The sequence below is a fragment of the Cannabis sativa genome, chromosome 1 (genome assembly GCF_029168945.1).
Source record: "Cannabis sativa cultivar Pink pepper isolate KNU-18-1 chromosome 1, ASM2916894v1, whole genome shotgun sequence".
NCBI lineage: Eukaryota > Viridiplantae > Streptophyta > Magnoliopsida > Rosales > Cannabaceae > Cannabis > Cannabis sativa.
Window position 1 is genome coordinate 12,055,960 of NC_083601.1, and position 15,840 is coordinate 12,071,799.

At 40.6% G+C, this 15,840-nt stretch overlaps 1 protein-coding gene across 1 annotated transcript; it reads right to left on the reverse strand.

The window, feature by feature from the left end:
* Positions 1–332: 332 nt before the first annotated feature.
* Positions 333–1,327, reverse strand: LOC133037167 (uncharacterized). Its single transcript, XM_061114020.1, has 2 exons — positions 1,098–1,327; positions 333–1,009 (listed from the first exon to the last, which is right to left on the reverse strand). Exons 1-2 carry the CDS (start codon positions 1,321–1,323, stop codon positions 333–335), a joined length of 903 nt encoding a protein of 300 aa, XP_060970003.1. The 5' UTR covers positions 1,324–1,327.
* Between the last annotated feature and the right edge of the window lie 14,513 nt (positions 1,328–15,840).

Genomic DNA, 15,840 nt, shown 5'->3' on the forward strand with positions numbered 1-15,840 from the left:
ATAGGGGCATGTATACCCGCATGTATTACTGATTGTTTGAATAAAAGTGCCTGTTAAGTTTTTTCTACTTTGTTACACCAATTTGTAATTAAAGTCGCATATATATATATATATAATCGCGGTCACACCAAGTTGTGATCAAAGTTGAAAATAAAATCGCAAGTACCCATGTACTGCGTAAATATTAAAATGCATACTATCCCCGCGTGGATAGAAATTTGTCCAAAAAGTAAGAGGAAATTCTTTAAGTACAAAGTGCGAGTACCCGCGTACCGCATATATAAAAAAAAAACAAAACAGCGAAACAAAAGTAAAACTAAGATAGAAAATAATCAAGCAGCGGGAGTAGTCTCATCAGGAGCAGTTTCCTTCGAAGGCGTGGCCACGGCTTTCATAAACAAAGCCACAGATTGTGCGGCCAGTTCAGTTGATCGAGAAACAAGTTCCTCATAAGGAATCTCGGCCAGTAATTTTTCCTGCATAGCCAGGAAGTCGCGAGGGCGAACCGGAGAATCAATGACAACCTTCTTCCCCTTATCCTGAGTGGTCTTGGCCAACTTCTTGGAGGAATCTGCAGCGAGCGAAGTCATCACATCGCTCTTCCTCTTCTGTGCGACGACTGGTGAAGAAGCCGGTGTCCCACCCTTTTGCTTGATCTTCGGGACATGTGCGTACTTCGTGAAAGTCATGTCTGCGAGCATAAAAGACAGATAAGTAAAAAAAAAAATCACGACGCTACTCATCACGTTATGGCGAAAGGACGAGTTACCTGAAGTTTCTCGAGGAGTTTGCTTGGAAAGCCGTTTATCTATCCGCTCCTGCTGTCTCTCAGATGGTTCTTTATATACTGGCTCCCGTTGAAGACTCGCGTTCTCAGGGATCAGTTTGTGTTCTCGCAATTTGGCAGTCGTACACAGCAATCGCCAGTCGCGATCTTGTACCGGAAGACTCCCAAGAATTTCAGCTACCCCCTTTTTATGAGCGTTAAGCGTTGGTCGAGCTGGTCTATCTGCGATGACAACAAAAGAACGAGTTAGCAAAAGATCTCGAAAAACAGAGTAACAAACCTTATCTAAGTCAACAAATATGCGACATACTGGGTCTGCGATTAAAGTCGGTTCTGATCCCAGGAACCTTAAAAACGTAGAACCATTTTGACTTCCAATCACCCATGTTCGAAACCATCCCCTCAACCCCGTTGATTTCAGAAGTCGCCCATTTACTAAAGCAAAAGAAGCCGTTATGAAGGCCCACGCTCTTTATGTCATAAAAATAACTAAATTCCTCTACTGACGGAGCTCTATGGGCGTACTCCATGTACATCGCATAGAAGGCTAGAACGGGCGATAACTGTTGGGTGTTAGCTGAAAAGGCGATACGTCATAGCGTCTAAGAATGGCTGCGACGAAAGGATGAAATGGGACTGTTACACCACATCGAAGAATGGGTATTGAGATGACCACGTCCTCCGTAGGGATGATCGCAGGGTTGGTGAACGGAAGATGCGCTCTCTGAGAGGGTTTGGGACTTTGAAACGCAAGCCGCAACAGCATTTAACCTCACGAAAGTGGTGAAGTCAGACTTGACGACTCGCGAGACTAGGTCTTCGCATGAGAAAGGCTCGTTCAGTTGGGAGTCGTCAACCGAGTCCGTCCCGCTCCCTTCCGCTTCCTCTTCTTCCCCACCTGACTCGCGGGCCGGAGTAGTCCATCCCTCCTCCACCTCCTCGACCTCGATGTCAGGAGCCTGCCTCGTACGGATGAGGTAGTCGCGAGCTGACACTGTGGATTCACTATCTCGGATATCGATTGCCCCAGGTTCGGTAAGCTCCCGTACCATCTTCTCGATCTCCACAGAAGACATAGGACCTAACTCTATCTCCGCGGCCTCCATTTCGGAGATGTCCGTAGGGAGAAAACTGTCCCTCTCCTGGTCCGATTCCCCGTCAAAGGCGCGACCTCCTGATCCGAGCTGCTGGCTATCCGATAGATCGCTCATCTGAAAGATACAAGATCTTTTCAGCGTGATGAATGTGTGAAAAGATAAAGATAAGTGATCTCACCCGCAAGAACTATAAAAGTCGCATTCAACAAGAAAGTCGACTCGTGCGAAACTGACCCTTCTATCGATATGCGAGAAGAAACGTAACTATCTTTGGGCGAGTAATTCACGCATCCTTGGTTGTGCGGTGTACCTCCAGAAACGGCTGGGAGTTTCCCAGTGACTCAAGAAGTATGCATTTTCGAGCATAACCCTGAAGTTACTGGGAGACACCCACCGTTTCGAGACAACCTACCAACCAAAAAGTACGATCATTCGAGTATTAACGCACGTCAACAAATGGCTGGGCGTATCACAGTATCTCAAGGGACATATAATCGCGTATATGGCCATTAGAATACTGTGACACACCCACCATTTGAAAAGGCAGTTAATACTCTTACCACTCAGCCCGCGACACGAAAAGATCCTAAAAAGTCTAATCAACAGTTAAACAGAAATAAGTTTGGAAACATGCGATTATTCAAGTTGTTCGACCGAGCCCTCGCGAGTATTCAAATTGTTCATCCGAATATCCGCGAGCATTCGAAGACGTGAATCAAGAAGTGATCGTTTTGCGATTATGTCAATTTACAGGCCCTACACTATGAGTATTACCCAGTATCATTTACCAAAACACATAAATACCCACTAGCATACCTTCCTAAAAAGAGTTTTCCATGAGCACCCAAAACCAGAAACACATTTTCTTCAAAATGCAGAAAACGAAAATGCAGGGTTTAGAAGCTAACCTTTAGTTTCGATTCCTGCGGTTGTTCTCGATCACTTCTGAGAATGAAAATGCGGTGGGAAATGACAGAAAAGTTGGAATGAATTTCTTTTTTCTGGGCTGTATATACTGGGGAGAAGTTAAGAGAAAGGAGGGAAAAACGGGATATTTGATTCGTATCAAAGCGTTTAAATACCCCTATCCCTTATTTATTGGGATTGTGACACGTGGCAACCAGAATGCCTAAGGTCGCCCAATCCAACGGCCAGCTATGGCCACGCCTACACGAAAACCGAAGAGTTTCGTGACGTGGCATCCTAGAGATAATGAAAATTAATCATTACAGCCGTCATTTTTCGAAACCCTCGATGGGACAACCAAAAGGTCACCTCCTCGTGACAACCTTTCACCTGTCTCTCGAGCAGTAGTTTCCCTCAGTGACCGCTCAAGTCACATCGCGAAACTAGGGGCATGTGTTATAGTGAGATTTCTCTCACTTAGAAACTCGAGACCAGACCCCTCTTTGAAGGACACGTGTATCCAGACTTCCAGTGAAGGCTGAAATGTCCAGGGGAGACTTCTCGAAGTTTAGACCTCGCCCAGGATAAAACCAGCGAGGTATCGTGGATGCGACTTAATTCATACCGCATAACCGTAATCCTCATCATACAGTAGACCTACCGCATATGTCAGAACATGTGCGAGTACCTCCCTCTATACCTCCGCGGCAAGTATAGAGGCCAATGCCCTATGATGCAGTTTTGGTCCCAATGACCCAATAGCCCTAACGGACCAGTGTAAGTTCGCATGTCCAGATGCTACCAACTTCAGCATGCGACGTCCGTATCGAGCGATCACCTAAGGACGCAGACGTTCCAAACGTACGTGCGACCCTACGAACTCAACAGACGGAACACGAACGGTCAACTCGCAGATGCGAAGGACGCATACGTTGATGAGTTCAGTAACTGTCATATATTTATTAATGTTAACGTTGTCTGAGTTTAATCATGGCAATTCAATGTGTAAATAATGGATTAACAATAAATGTGATCCTCATGTAACCGATTGGGCACCTGCTTTGTATATAAAGGGGTGATCCACCATGAAAATGCACCTACGAATCCCTTGCTACAGTGGACTAAGCAGAACAAAATCTGACTGAACCACTATATTTCATTGTCTTCTGTATTTTTTCCAGCTTTATTGTCTGTTATCGCATTCCTATTGGAGTACTCGCCGTTTTAGGTTGAATACTCGCATTTATCATCTCCCAAACAATTCTATCTTTTACCAGCTAAATTACACTTCTTGGTGTTGTGAAATTCTAGTAACAACAATAATTAAATAAATATAATATAATAATATATATATATGTATATTAAAAAAAAAAGAATTTATTTTATATACAGTAGTTGCAGCCCCCTTCGTCCTCTCTCTCTCTTTACCTATCTCTCTTTCTCTCTCTTCAATACACAAGAAATAAAACCCATAAACCTCCATAACCACCACACTCCGGCGACCTATCTCCGGCCACCGCCCGACCTCATGCGTCGGACCACTCAAACCTCCTAGTGCCGGCTACCTCACCCGCCAAGCGGCGCCGCTTCTCTCGCCGCCGTTAGCTTAGGATCGCAAGCCAAAGTTTGGGGTTTCGAACTTTGAACGAATTTTCCGGTCACCTCCGGCGTCCGTTTGACGAATCGTCTTCACCACTAAACTCAGCTCTTCGAGGAGAACAACCTACACTAAACCATTTTTCCCGGTTCGCTACTTTTTCCGGTGACATTTTTGTAGGTCCGCCCCTTTTCCGGCGACTTTTCGGTGACATCGTGTACCGTTTTGACAAACAGTTGGCATGGGTGTGATCTACTCGTCGAGGTGGTCGTTTTGATATATGCTACTCCTATTTTCGGCGACATTTCCGGTACACTAACTTTTACCGCCACTGATTGTTAATGTGCGCACCGCTTAGGTGAGGCTTCGAAACTCCAAATTTTAAATATAGTCATATTATATGTCGTTGGACTCGGTTTTGAATGTAGAATGCGATAATGATAATTATTTAACCATTTGGTGGTATAGGTGAGAGTAATATGTAAGTTTGGACTAAACAATTGGAGCTCGGGACTTTAGAGCTTACGATCGTCTTTTGGAAAAAAATTAACGACTCGGGAGAGGTAGAGACTCAACTTGATTATTGGACTTGATTTTTAAATGCGTTGTATAACATTAGACATATTCCAATTTTTATGATTTACAAAATTGTTTGAAAAATTGAAAACTTAATCTGCATATTTTCTGGACTGTTCTGGGGCACTGAGTGCCAAATATATTTTTGTGTGCAAATATTTATGCAGGTTATGATTTTTGGGTTTATTCAAAATACAGCTGTTATGCTGCCGAATTTTTTAGAAAATAAAAAGGAATATGTTCTTTTGTTATGCTTATTATTTGCCTGCTTTGGTTATACTGATGAGAGCCATGTTGATCATGTTCGGTGCATATTGTTGTTTCACGACCTAGTCTCTGTGTCATCATAGGTAGATCAGGTGTGCACTCACCTGTAGGTGAAAGACCTAGAATCTGTACAGGGAGTGAATTAAATCTGAGCCCCGGTATTATGGTGGATATCAGATGCGACTACCCAGTTTTGGATGTCGTTTTCTATGATTGGTATTGAGAGCTAGGGGTCTAGTGGACGGTGTGATACGCATTTGATGGTTGATTTGTGATTATTTGTGGTCTCTCTACTTTATATGTACATATTGATACTGTTGATGAGATATTTTATTTTTACAAAGCTAATAATGCAGGAATTTTATTAAACCAAGGGTCCTTTGATATTAGTTGTTTTCTTACTGGACTTTATAAGCTCACCCCCTATTTTTTCCCATTTCAGGAACTCAGTTTGATGCTAGTGGATGAGGATGGTACCGTTTGGGAAAGGAATGTCGTTATTAGTTTAGTCATATTTTACTTTTTCACCTTCTAATGAGACTGATTTTGTATTTAAGCTGAATTGGATGGTCTGGATGACTTAAATTAGCTATGTACTAGTTAGAAATGAAAAATGATGGATGCTAGGTATTATTTTGGTATTTTATTGACTTATTAAATCTATCTATTTGGTGATTACATAACTGTGGGGATATTTTTGTTCTTTTATACTGATGAGTGGTCCTGATTTTGTTACTAATATTTTTTTTATTAATATAGAAGTTAAACCATTACTTTTAAATCAGTATTTTGTAATATAAATAAAAGGATCATTTATAAGCTTTATCTTCCTACGAGGGTCAAAGTGTAACCTTTGACCACCCAAGTTATGGATATTACATATCTGCCACAGCCTAGGGCTCGGGCCGTGACAGAAGAATGGTATCAGAGCACCGGGTTTAATTACCTCGGAGTGTGTCACCAAATAGTTTAGATTAATTTTAAATAACAAAATAAGTATCTTGGTATTTATATGTATAAGACATATTTATATTATTAGCATCCAATACTCACTAACTGATTAGCTTTTGGTTCTCAAACCTAAGAAAATGCCTCCAAAAGGAAAGAAGACAAGGAGAACGGTTGGAGAAAACGCCCCTCAAGCTAATGTCCAACCTCCACAAGCTGAATTCCCTATGAATGCCCTTCTCGAAGCCTTAAGAGCTATTCTCGCTCAACAGATGGATCCTGCCGCTCGACAGAATCATCATTTTCAAGTCTTTCATCGGATCCAAGTGCCTGAGTTTGAGGGTGGACAAGATCCCATTGTAACTGGAAGGTGGTTGAGGCAGATAAAAAAAAATTCAACACAATAGGAACACCTGAGGAATATCAAGTTACTTTTGTTGTGTCCAAGTTAGAGGGTGGTGCAGCAGATTGGTGGGAGACCTTGTCCAGGACAATGTAAATTGATGGGATGACTTGGCGAGATTTTGAGGAAGTTTTCAGGGAACAATATTTTAGTCCATCTCACAGGAGGGCTCTGATTGGAGTATTTGATGGTCTAAGACAAGGGGATATGACTATGAATGAATTTTACATGAAGTTTGTAGAGCTATCCTCTTATGCATATCCTGGTGTTGTTGACCAACCCTTGGTGATTGAACAGTTCATGCGTCATTTGAGGCCTGCGATACGTGGTCCTATAGCCCCTTTGACCTTTAACAACCTGACTGAGTGTGTGACACCCGCCTTGCGAACTGAGGCTCATGTAGAAGGGAATGAGAAGAAGAACACAAGCAGAGGAAGAGGAAATGACCAAAAGAGGACCAAGAAGAATCAAGGTCAGTGGTCCCAAGGACAACAATTTAGTGGGGGTAGCACTAGTAGTGGTTCATCTGGAAAGACTCGTAGTGGACCATACGGGTGTTTTAGTTGTGGTCAACAAGGTCATAAGAAGAAAAATTGCCCGCAACGACAACAAAGATTTCAAGCATCTCATGGAGGACCCATAGGGAGCTATGTAGAGTCTACTCCTTTTCATGGACAGCCCAGGACCAACCAGTCCCAGTCTTCATCCTATGGTTTCACACCCCAATCAAAGCAAGAAGCCTCGCATCAACATCAGCCTGTGCCACAAGGTTCAGGGTTCAACATGGGGTACTCACAAGGTTTCCAAACTCCTGCTCCTAGTGGGAGTCAAAGAGGGTACAATCAAGGTGGAGGGTCTGGTACAAGTACAAGCTATCCTAGTCAGGGAAGGAGAAAGGCAAAAGCAAAGTCACCCGCTCAAGCCTACGCTCTTGGGGTTGATGATGTACATGGCGGTGCTGACCAAAGAGTTGTTGATGGTATGGCTCTTATCTCACACTCTTGGGCTCATGTGTTATTTGATACTGGTGCATCGCATTCCTTTATATCTTTGATGTTTGCTAGTATGTTGGGTTTGAATTGGGAAACTTTTAGTCCTGCATTGCATTTGAGTGTACCTATGGGGGGACACGGTGAGGTATCCACCATATGTAGGTCAGTTTGTATTGTGTTCGAGGGACACAAGTTATCTGGAAACTTATTAGTGTTGCCTATGGGGCGATTTGATGTAATTCTTGGTATGGATTGGTTGTCTACATACCAAGCTATTGTGGATTTTTCACGTAAAAGAGTGACTCTTTTAACCCCTAGTGGTGATTTCATTGTTTATCGAGCCAACATGAGTGCAGTGAGAAAAAATCCTATCTTTAGGGCATGCTTAGGTGGAAAGAGAAACTTGGAGTGTTATGGGAATCTGTTTGCGATTGATGATGAGTCTAGGGATTTAGACCAGTTCCCTTGGATATCAGTGGTTAGTGGTTTTCCGGATGTGTTTCCAGAGGATTTACCAAGGTTACCACCTGATAGGGAGATCGAGTTTTGCATTGATTTGATTCCCGGAGCTCAACCAATTTCTATTGCGCCTTATCGCATGGCACCTGCAGAGTTGGCTGAATTGAAAAAACAATTAGGGGAGTTAATGGATAAGGGTTACATCAGACATAGTACTTCTCCATGGGGAGCTCCAGTCTTGTTTGCCAAGAAAGCTGATGGGACTTTGCGACTTTGTGTCGACTATAGAAAGCTGAATCAAATGACAATTAAAAACAAATATCCTCTACCGAGGATTGATGAACTATTTGATCAATTTGGTGGTTCAAAGTTCTTTTCAAAGATTGATTTGAGGTCAGGCTACCATCAATTGAGGATTAGGGAAGAGGATATCCCTAAGACTGCTTTTAGGACACGGTATGGACACTTTGAGTTTTTGGTAATGCCATTTGGGCTAACGAATGCACCTGCTGCATTTATGGATCTTATGAATAGAGTCTTTAGACCTTTCTTGGATAAGTTTGTGATGATATCTTGGTGTATTGTAAGACACGTGAGGATCATGCTGAACACTTGACAATAGTATTACAGACATTGAGAGATCATCAATTATACGCTAAGAAAGAGAAGTGTGAATTTTGGATGACTGAAGTCAAATTCTTGGGCCATGTAATTTCTCAAGATGGTATCACCGTTGATCCTGCAAAGATGGACTCTATTCTACAGTGGGAAAGACCAAAGAATGTCACTGAAGTTCGAAGTTTTCTTGGGTTAGCAGGCTACTACCGTCGCTTTGTAGAGAATTTCTCACGAATTGCTATGCCTTTGACAAAGTTAACAAGAAAATAAGTAAAGTTTATGTGGGATGATAGTTGCGAAGAAGCTTTTAGAGAATTGAAGGAAAGATTAACTTCGGCGCCTGTTCTCACTGTTCCTAATAGTGAGGAACCATATGTGGTATTCACTGATGCTTCAGGTACTGGATTAGGAGGTGTCCTCATGCAAAATGGCAAGGTGGTTGTCTATGCTTCTCGACAATTGAAACCACATGAGAAGAATTACCCTACACATGACCTAGAACTTGCTGCGGCAATCTTTGTCTTGAAAATTTGGAGATGTTATTTATATGGCGTAAAGTTTGAGTTATACTCAGATGATATGAGCTTGAAGTATCTTTTTACTCAAAGGGACTTGAACTTGAGGCAAAGAAGATGGGTTGAGTATATGGAAGACTATGATTTCACTTTGCAGTATCACCCCGGGAAAGCTAATATAGTAGCTGATGCACTAAGTAGAAAGCCTCATGGTATTTTGGCATGTTTGGCTCTTGAGGACTGGAAAATGACAATCACAATGGGTGATTATAACTTGCAATACTATGAAGGGGAAGAAGTAGCTTGTATCTCTAACATAGTGGCTAAACCAGTGCTACTTCAGCAAGTTAAGCAACGTCAGTGGCAAGATGAAAAGCTACGATTTATTTAGAACCGAATCCAGGATGGTGAGCAACTAGACGGGTGGACAGTTAATGGTGAAGGGTATCTATACCATATGGGAAGACTAGTTGTTGCGGATATCCCTGAACTTAGGGAGACCATTTTGATTGAGGCCCATAGATCCAAATTCGCTGTACATCCTGGAAGTACAAAGATGTACCAAGATTTGAAGAGACAATATTGGTGGGAAGGAATGAAAAGAGATGTGGCCAGCTTTGTAGCTAAGTGTATAGTGTGTCAGCAAGTGAAGGCTGAGCATCAGAGACCCTCAGGTTTACTTCAACCTTTGCCTATACCAGAATGGAAGTGGGACAAGATTACCATGGACTTTGTTACTGGGTTGCCATTGACACCTTTGAAGCATGACGCTGTTTGGGTTATTGTTGATCGTTTGACTAAGTCTGCTCATTTTATTCCAATCAGGAAGGATTACAAGCTTACCAAGCTAGCTCGACTTTATGTAGACAATATAATTCGACTACATGGAGTGCCTTCAAGCATTGTTTCTGATAGAGATCCTCGATTTACATCAAGGTTTTGGAAGGCCTTGCAACAAGCCTTAGGGACTGAACTTCACTTGAGTACTGCCCATCATCCGCAGACAGATGGACAGTCTGAGAGGACCATACAGACTTTGGAAGACATGCTTCGCTCTTGTGTTTTGGATTTTGGAGGCAGTTGGGGAGAACATTTGTCACTAGTGGAATTCACATACTGTTGGAAATTATTTTACCAGGATCTAGATTTACTAACAAGTATGTTGGATTAACAACCTAATATGAATTCTAAAACAATGAAAACAAACACATATAAAGTTGGAAAACCTTACAGTGGGTGCAGCGGAATAATATGACTCCTTCCGTTCAGATCTCCAGCCCTTGATTCCTTTCTGTAGCAGAGCATCACCAAGATCTGAACCTGGATCTTTTTTTCTCCTTCTTTGATGCAGAAATTTCATAGTCTTCCATACTATGATTGAGATACCACTTGATGTGTGTGGGCACTACTCATCACTCAAGGATTTTCGAAAATACAAAGAAGAAAAGAGAGAGAGAAGGTGGCGTGTGAGGCTTTTTCTGAGAGAAACAAAGTGATCAAAGATGTGTGTGTTAGTTTCCTCAAGCCAACACTTTCTAGGTTTAGGTTAGAATTGTATGGCATTAAAATAATGGAAACTACAAATGGAATTTCCTATGCATAGGTCCGGTCATACAAAGGGTATTGGGCCTCACTTTGCAACTTTCCCATTTTGTTATTTTCCATTCCCATTTTCTCAAAAATGTCGATTTTCCAATTTAACCATTTAAATGTCAATTCTAATTATTTAATAACTTGGAAATAATTATCAAATAATATTGCCATTTAATATATTTATTAATTTAGACATATAAAGTCTCTTAATCAATAAATAAACCTAAAATCTCTTTTCTTTACAATTTCGCCCTTGCTTAGTGAAAATTCATAAAGTAGACATAGTCTAACTTCTAGAATTTTAATTGATTAATTAAAATCAATTAACTGAGTCTTACAAGCAGTATGGTCTCAACTAGTATGGGGACCATGGGTCTATATAACCGAGCTTCCAATAAGTCGAACCAAATTTACCAAGTAAATTCCCTAACTTATTAATTCCTCATTGAATCCACACTTAGAACTTGGAATTGCACTCTCAGTCATATAGAAACGCTCTATATGTTCCACGATATAGACACGTCATTAGTTATCCATTGTTATAACCCTAATGTGATCAATGATCCTTTATATAGATGATTTACATTGTACAGGGATTAAATTACCGTAACACCCTACAATGTATTTTATCCTTAAAACACTTAACCCTGTATAAATGATATTTCACCTAAGTGAAATGAGATCTCCACCATTTATCTTCGTTTGGTTAAGCTCGAAGGAAATCATCCTTTACTTCTATTTGCCAGATAGAAGCTATAGATTCCATATTTATGTTAGCGCTCCCACTCAATTGCACTACCGTGTTCCCAAAATGTACGTATCACCCTGATACAAAACTAGGCTTAACTAACAAATCATAGAACACGAGTAACACTCTTGAAATTGAGCCTAACCATATCAGGATTGAGATCATTTGATCTAGGATCAACAGGTGATATTGAATTGAATAGATATTACGGTAAGTTTTAACATATCTAATCAAAGTTCAATATCGGTCCCTTCCGATGTATACTCCATACATCCGATACTGGTAAACTTTGCCAATGTCCTGGAAAGGACATAACACTTTTCCAAGGTGTAAGAATACCTATCGCTGATTATACCATGTCAATCTAAATCCAGTGTTCTGACAAATCAGGGAATCAACTTTTGAACATATAATTTAAGATTATATTCCACTGTGCTGACAACACTATAATCTTTAACCAACTCATATGTTCTGGACTTAAAAAGAATTCATACATTATATACATATAATCATGAAATAAATCATGTGAACCATGCAACATAAAATGTTATTTCTGATCTTTATTAATAAGTAAATCTGATTATATGAAATGAGTTTTATTTAGGGCATAAAACCCAACACATACAACAATAGCTACCAAGCCAGTATAGGTATGGCTCCTTATGAGGCCTTATATGGGAGACCATGCAGATCGCCATTGTGTTGGGCAGAACCAGATGAGCATGTTACTATTGGGCCCCAAATTATCAATAGTATCACTGAAAAGATTAAGGGAATCCAAGAAAGACTTAAGGTTGTTCAAAGTCGTCAGAAAAGCTATGCCGATCTCCATCGACGAGAACTTGAGCTTGATGTTGGTGATTATGTCTTCTTGAAAGTTACTCCTATGCGTGGTGTAACGAGATTTGGAGTGAAGGGTAAGCTAGCCCCGAGGTATATTGGACCTTTTGAGGTTATCGAGAAGATTGGGGAGGTTGCTTACCGATTAAACTTACCAGGACAGTTGGGACATGTTCATAATGTGTCCCATGTGTCTATGTTGAGGAAGTATACTCCAGATCCGTCACATGTTATTGAGTATGAGGCTATCCCTCTTCAGGAAGATGTGACTTATGAAGAACAACCTATCAAAATCTTGGCGAGAGAGTTAAAAGTGTTAAGGAACAGAGAGATTCCAGTAGTCAAGGTCTTATGAAAGAACCATAGAGAAGACGAGGCTAATTGGGAGTTAGAGTCCGAGATGTATATAAAGTATCCTCACTTGTTTAATTTTCAACTTGAGGTTGTACTTTAAAATTTCGGGACGAAATTTCTCTAAGAGGGGAAGAATGTGAAGACTCGGTTTGACTAGTCAAACCGAGTATATATATAATAATTAAATAAATATATATATGTATATTAAAAAAAAAAAAGAGGATTTATTTTATATACAGTAGCAGCAGCCCTCTTCCTTCCTCTCTCTCTCTCTCTTTACCTATCTCTCTTTCTCTCTCTTCAATACACAAGAAATAAAACCCATAAACCTCCATAACCACCACACTCCGGCGACCTATCTCCGGCCACCGCCCGACCTCACGCGCCGGACCACTCAAACCTCCTAGTGCCGGCTACCTCACCCCCCAAGCGGCGCCGCTTCTCTCGCTGCCGTTAGCTTAGGATCGAAAGCCAAAGTTTGGAGTTTCAAACTTTGAACGGATTTTTCGGTCATCTCCGGCATCCGTTTGACGAATCTTCTTCACCACTAAACTCAGCTCTTCGAGGAGAATAACCTACACTAAACCATTTTTCCCGGTTCGCTACTTTTTTCGGTGACATTTTTGTAGGTCCGCCCCTTTCCGGCGATTTTCCGGTGACATCCTGTACTGTTTTGATAAACGGTTGGCATGGGTGTGATCTACTCGTCGAGGTGGTCGTTTTGATATATGCTACTCCTATTTTCGGCGATATTTCCGGTACACCAATTTTTACCGCCACCGATTGTTAATGTGCGCACCGCTTAGGTGAGGCTTCAGAATCCCAAATTCTAAATATAGTCATATTATATGTCGTTGGACTCGGTTTTGAATGTAGAATGCGATAATGATAATTATTTAACCATTTGGTGGTATATGTGAGAGTAATATGTAAGTTTGGACTAAACAATTGGAGCTCGGGACTTAAGAGCTTACGATCGTCTTTTGGAAAAAAATTAACGACTCGGGAGAGGTAGGGACTCGACTTGATTATTGGACTTGATTTTTAAATGCGTTGTATAACATTAGACATATTCCAATTTTTATGATTTACAAAATTGTTTGAAAAATTGAAAACTTAATCTGCATATTTTCTGGACTGTTCTGGGGCACTGAGTGCCAAATATATTTTTGTGTGCAAATTTTTATGCAAGTTATGATTTTTGGGTATATTCAAAATACAGCTGTTATGCTGCCGAATTTTTTAGAAAATAAAAAGGAATATGTTCTTTTGTTATGCTTATTATTTGCCTGCTTTGGTTATACTGATGAGAGCCATGTTGATCATGTTCGGTGCATATTGTTGTTTCACGACCTAGTCTCTGTGTCAATATAGGTAGATCAGGTGTGCACTCACCTGTAGGTGAAAGACCTAGAATCTGTACAGGGAGTGAATTAAATCTGAGCCCCGGTATTATGGTGGATATCAGATGCGACTACCCAGTTTTGGATGTCGTTTTCTATGATTGGTATTGAGAGCTAGGGGTCTAGTGGACGGTGTGATATGCATTTGATGGTTGATTTGTGATTATTTGTGGTCTCTCTACTTTATATGTACATATTGATACTGTTGATGAGATATTTTATTTTTACAAAGCTAACCATGCAGGAATTTTATTAAACCAAGGGTCCTTTGATATTAGTTGTTTTCCTACTTAGCTTTATAAGCTCACCCCTTATTTTCTCCCATTCCAGGAACTCAGTTTGATGCTAGTGGATGAGGATGGTGCCGTTGGGAAAGGAATGTCGTTATTAGTTTAGTCATATTTTACTCTTTCACCTTCTACTGAGACTGATTTTGTATTTCAGCTGAAATGGATGGTCTGGATGACTTAAATTAGCTATGTACTAGTTAGAAATGAGAAATGATGGATGCTAGGTATTATTTTGGTATTTTATTGACTTATTAAATCTATCTATTTGGTGATTACATAACTGTGGGGATATTATTGTTCTTTTATACTGATGAGTGGTCCTAATTTTGTTACTAATATTTTATTATTAATATAGGAGTTAATCCATTACTTTTAAATCAGTATTTTGTAATATAAATAAAAGGATCATTTATAAGCTTTATCTTCCTACGAGGGTCAAAGTGTGACCTTTGACCACCCAAGTTATGGATATTACATATCTGCCACAGCCTAGGGCTCGGGTCGTGACAGTTATCCTTCGTCGGTGGTGGATGCCGCTCCAAATGGGGTTTCTTGGTGGTTGTCCTTCGGTGGTGGATATGGATTTCGTCTTCGAGGCTTTAAAGGGAGATTAAGAGAGAGACGAGAGAGGGAGATCATGGGTGGGTTTTGTGGGGGTATCGGCGCTGCTGGTGAGAAAGAGAAGAGACTGAAGATGTAGCTAGGGTTTGATTTTATATTAATTAGTCAGTTATACACGATGGTTTAAAATAGTATAGGCGACGGTTTAAAACCGCATAGTATACATGACGGCTTAAAATCGTCGCCTATAGTATACCCGATGGTTTTAAATCGCCAGGTATAACTGACTATTAAAAATCTCAATAAACCCATAAAACCGTCGCGAATTTCCCTCCCAAGTGTTCTAAACCGTCTGTAATACTTAATTTTTTCTAGCGTTTTAAAACAGTCACTTAATATTGTTAGCGACGGTCCTCGAAAAAATTTGTTTTTGGGATTGTCGCGAATTTTGACTTTCGTACTAGTGAATCTTCTTCATTCAAATACGGGTATGAAAAAGTTTGAGTTCTTATCCTATATTGGTTGTTTATTTCATGAAGTATGTTCTCAAAGGAATTCGGTGAGAGTCAAGGGAGCTACCCCTCAGGTTGTTCTGCTGATTAGAAGTAACCAGCAGCCTGAAGAAGTCAATCAGTGTGTAGCAGAGGAACAGGTTTTGGTTAGTGCTCAGGCCAATCTAATTGTGTTCATTGATGCTTCTTGGCATGATGGGGAGGTTGAGTTAGCTATTGTGGCTATCAACATTGTAGATAATTCGTGGCTGTATAACATCTCCTCTGTTCGTGCTCATTCAGCTATGGAAGCAGAGGCTCATGCTATTTGTTTGGCACTGGATTGAGCCATTCAGAATTCTTGGGACAATTTTCATCTTTTGTCGGATTGCAAA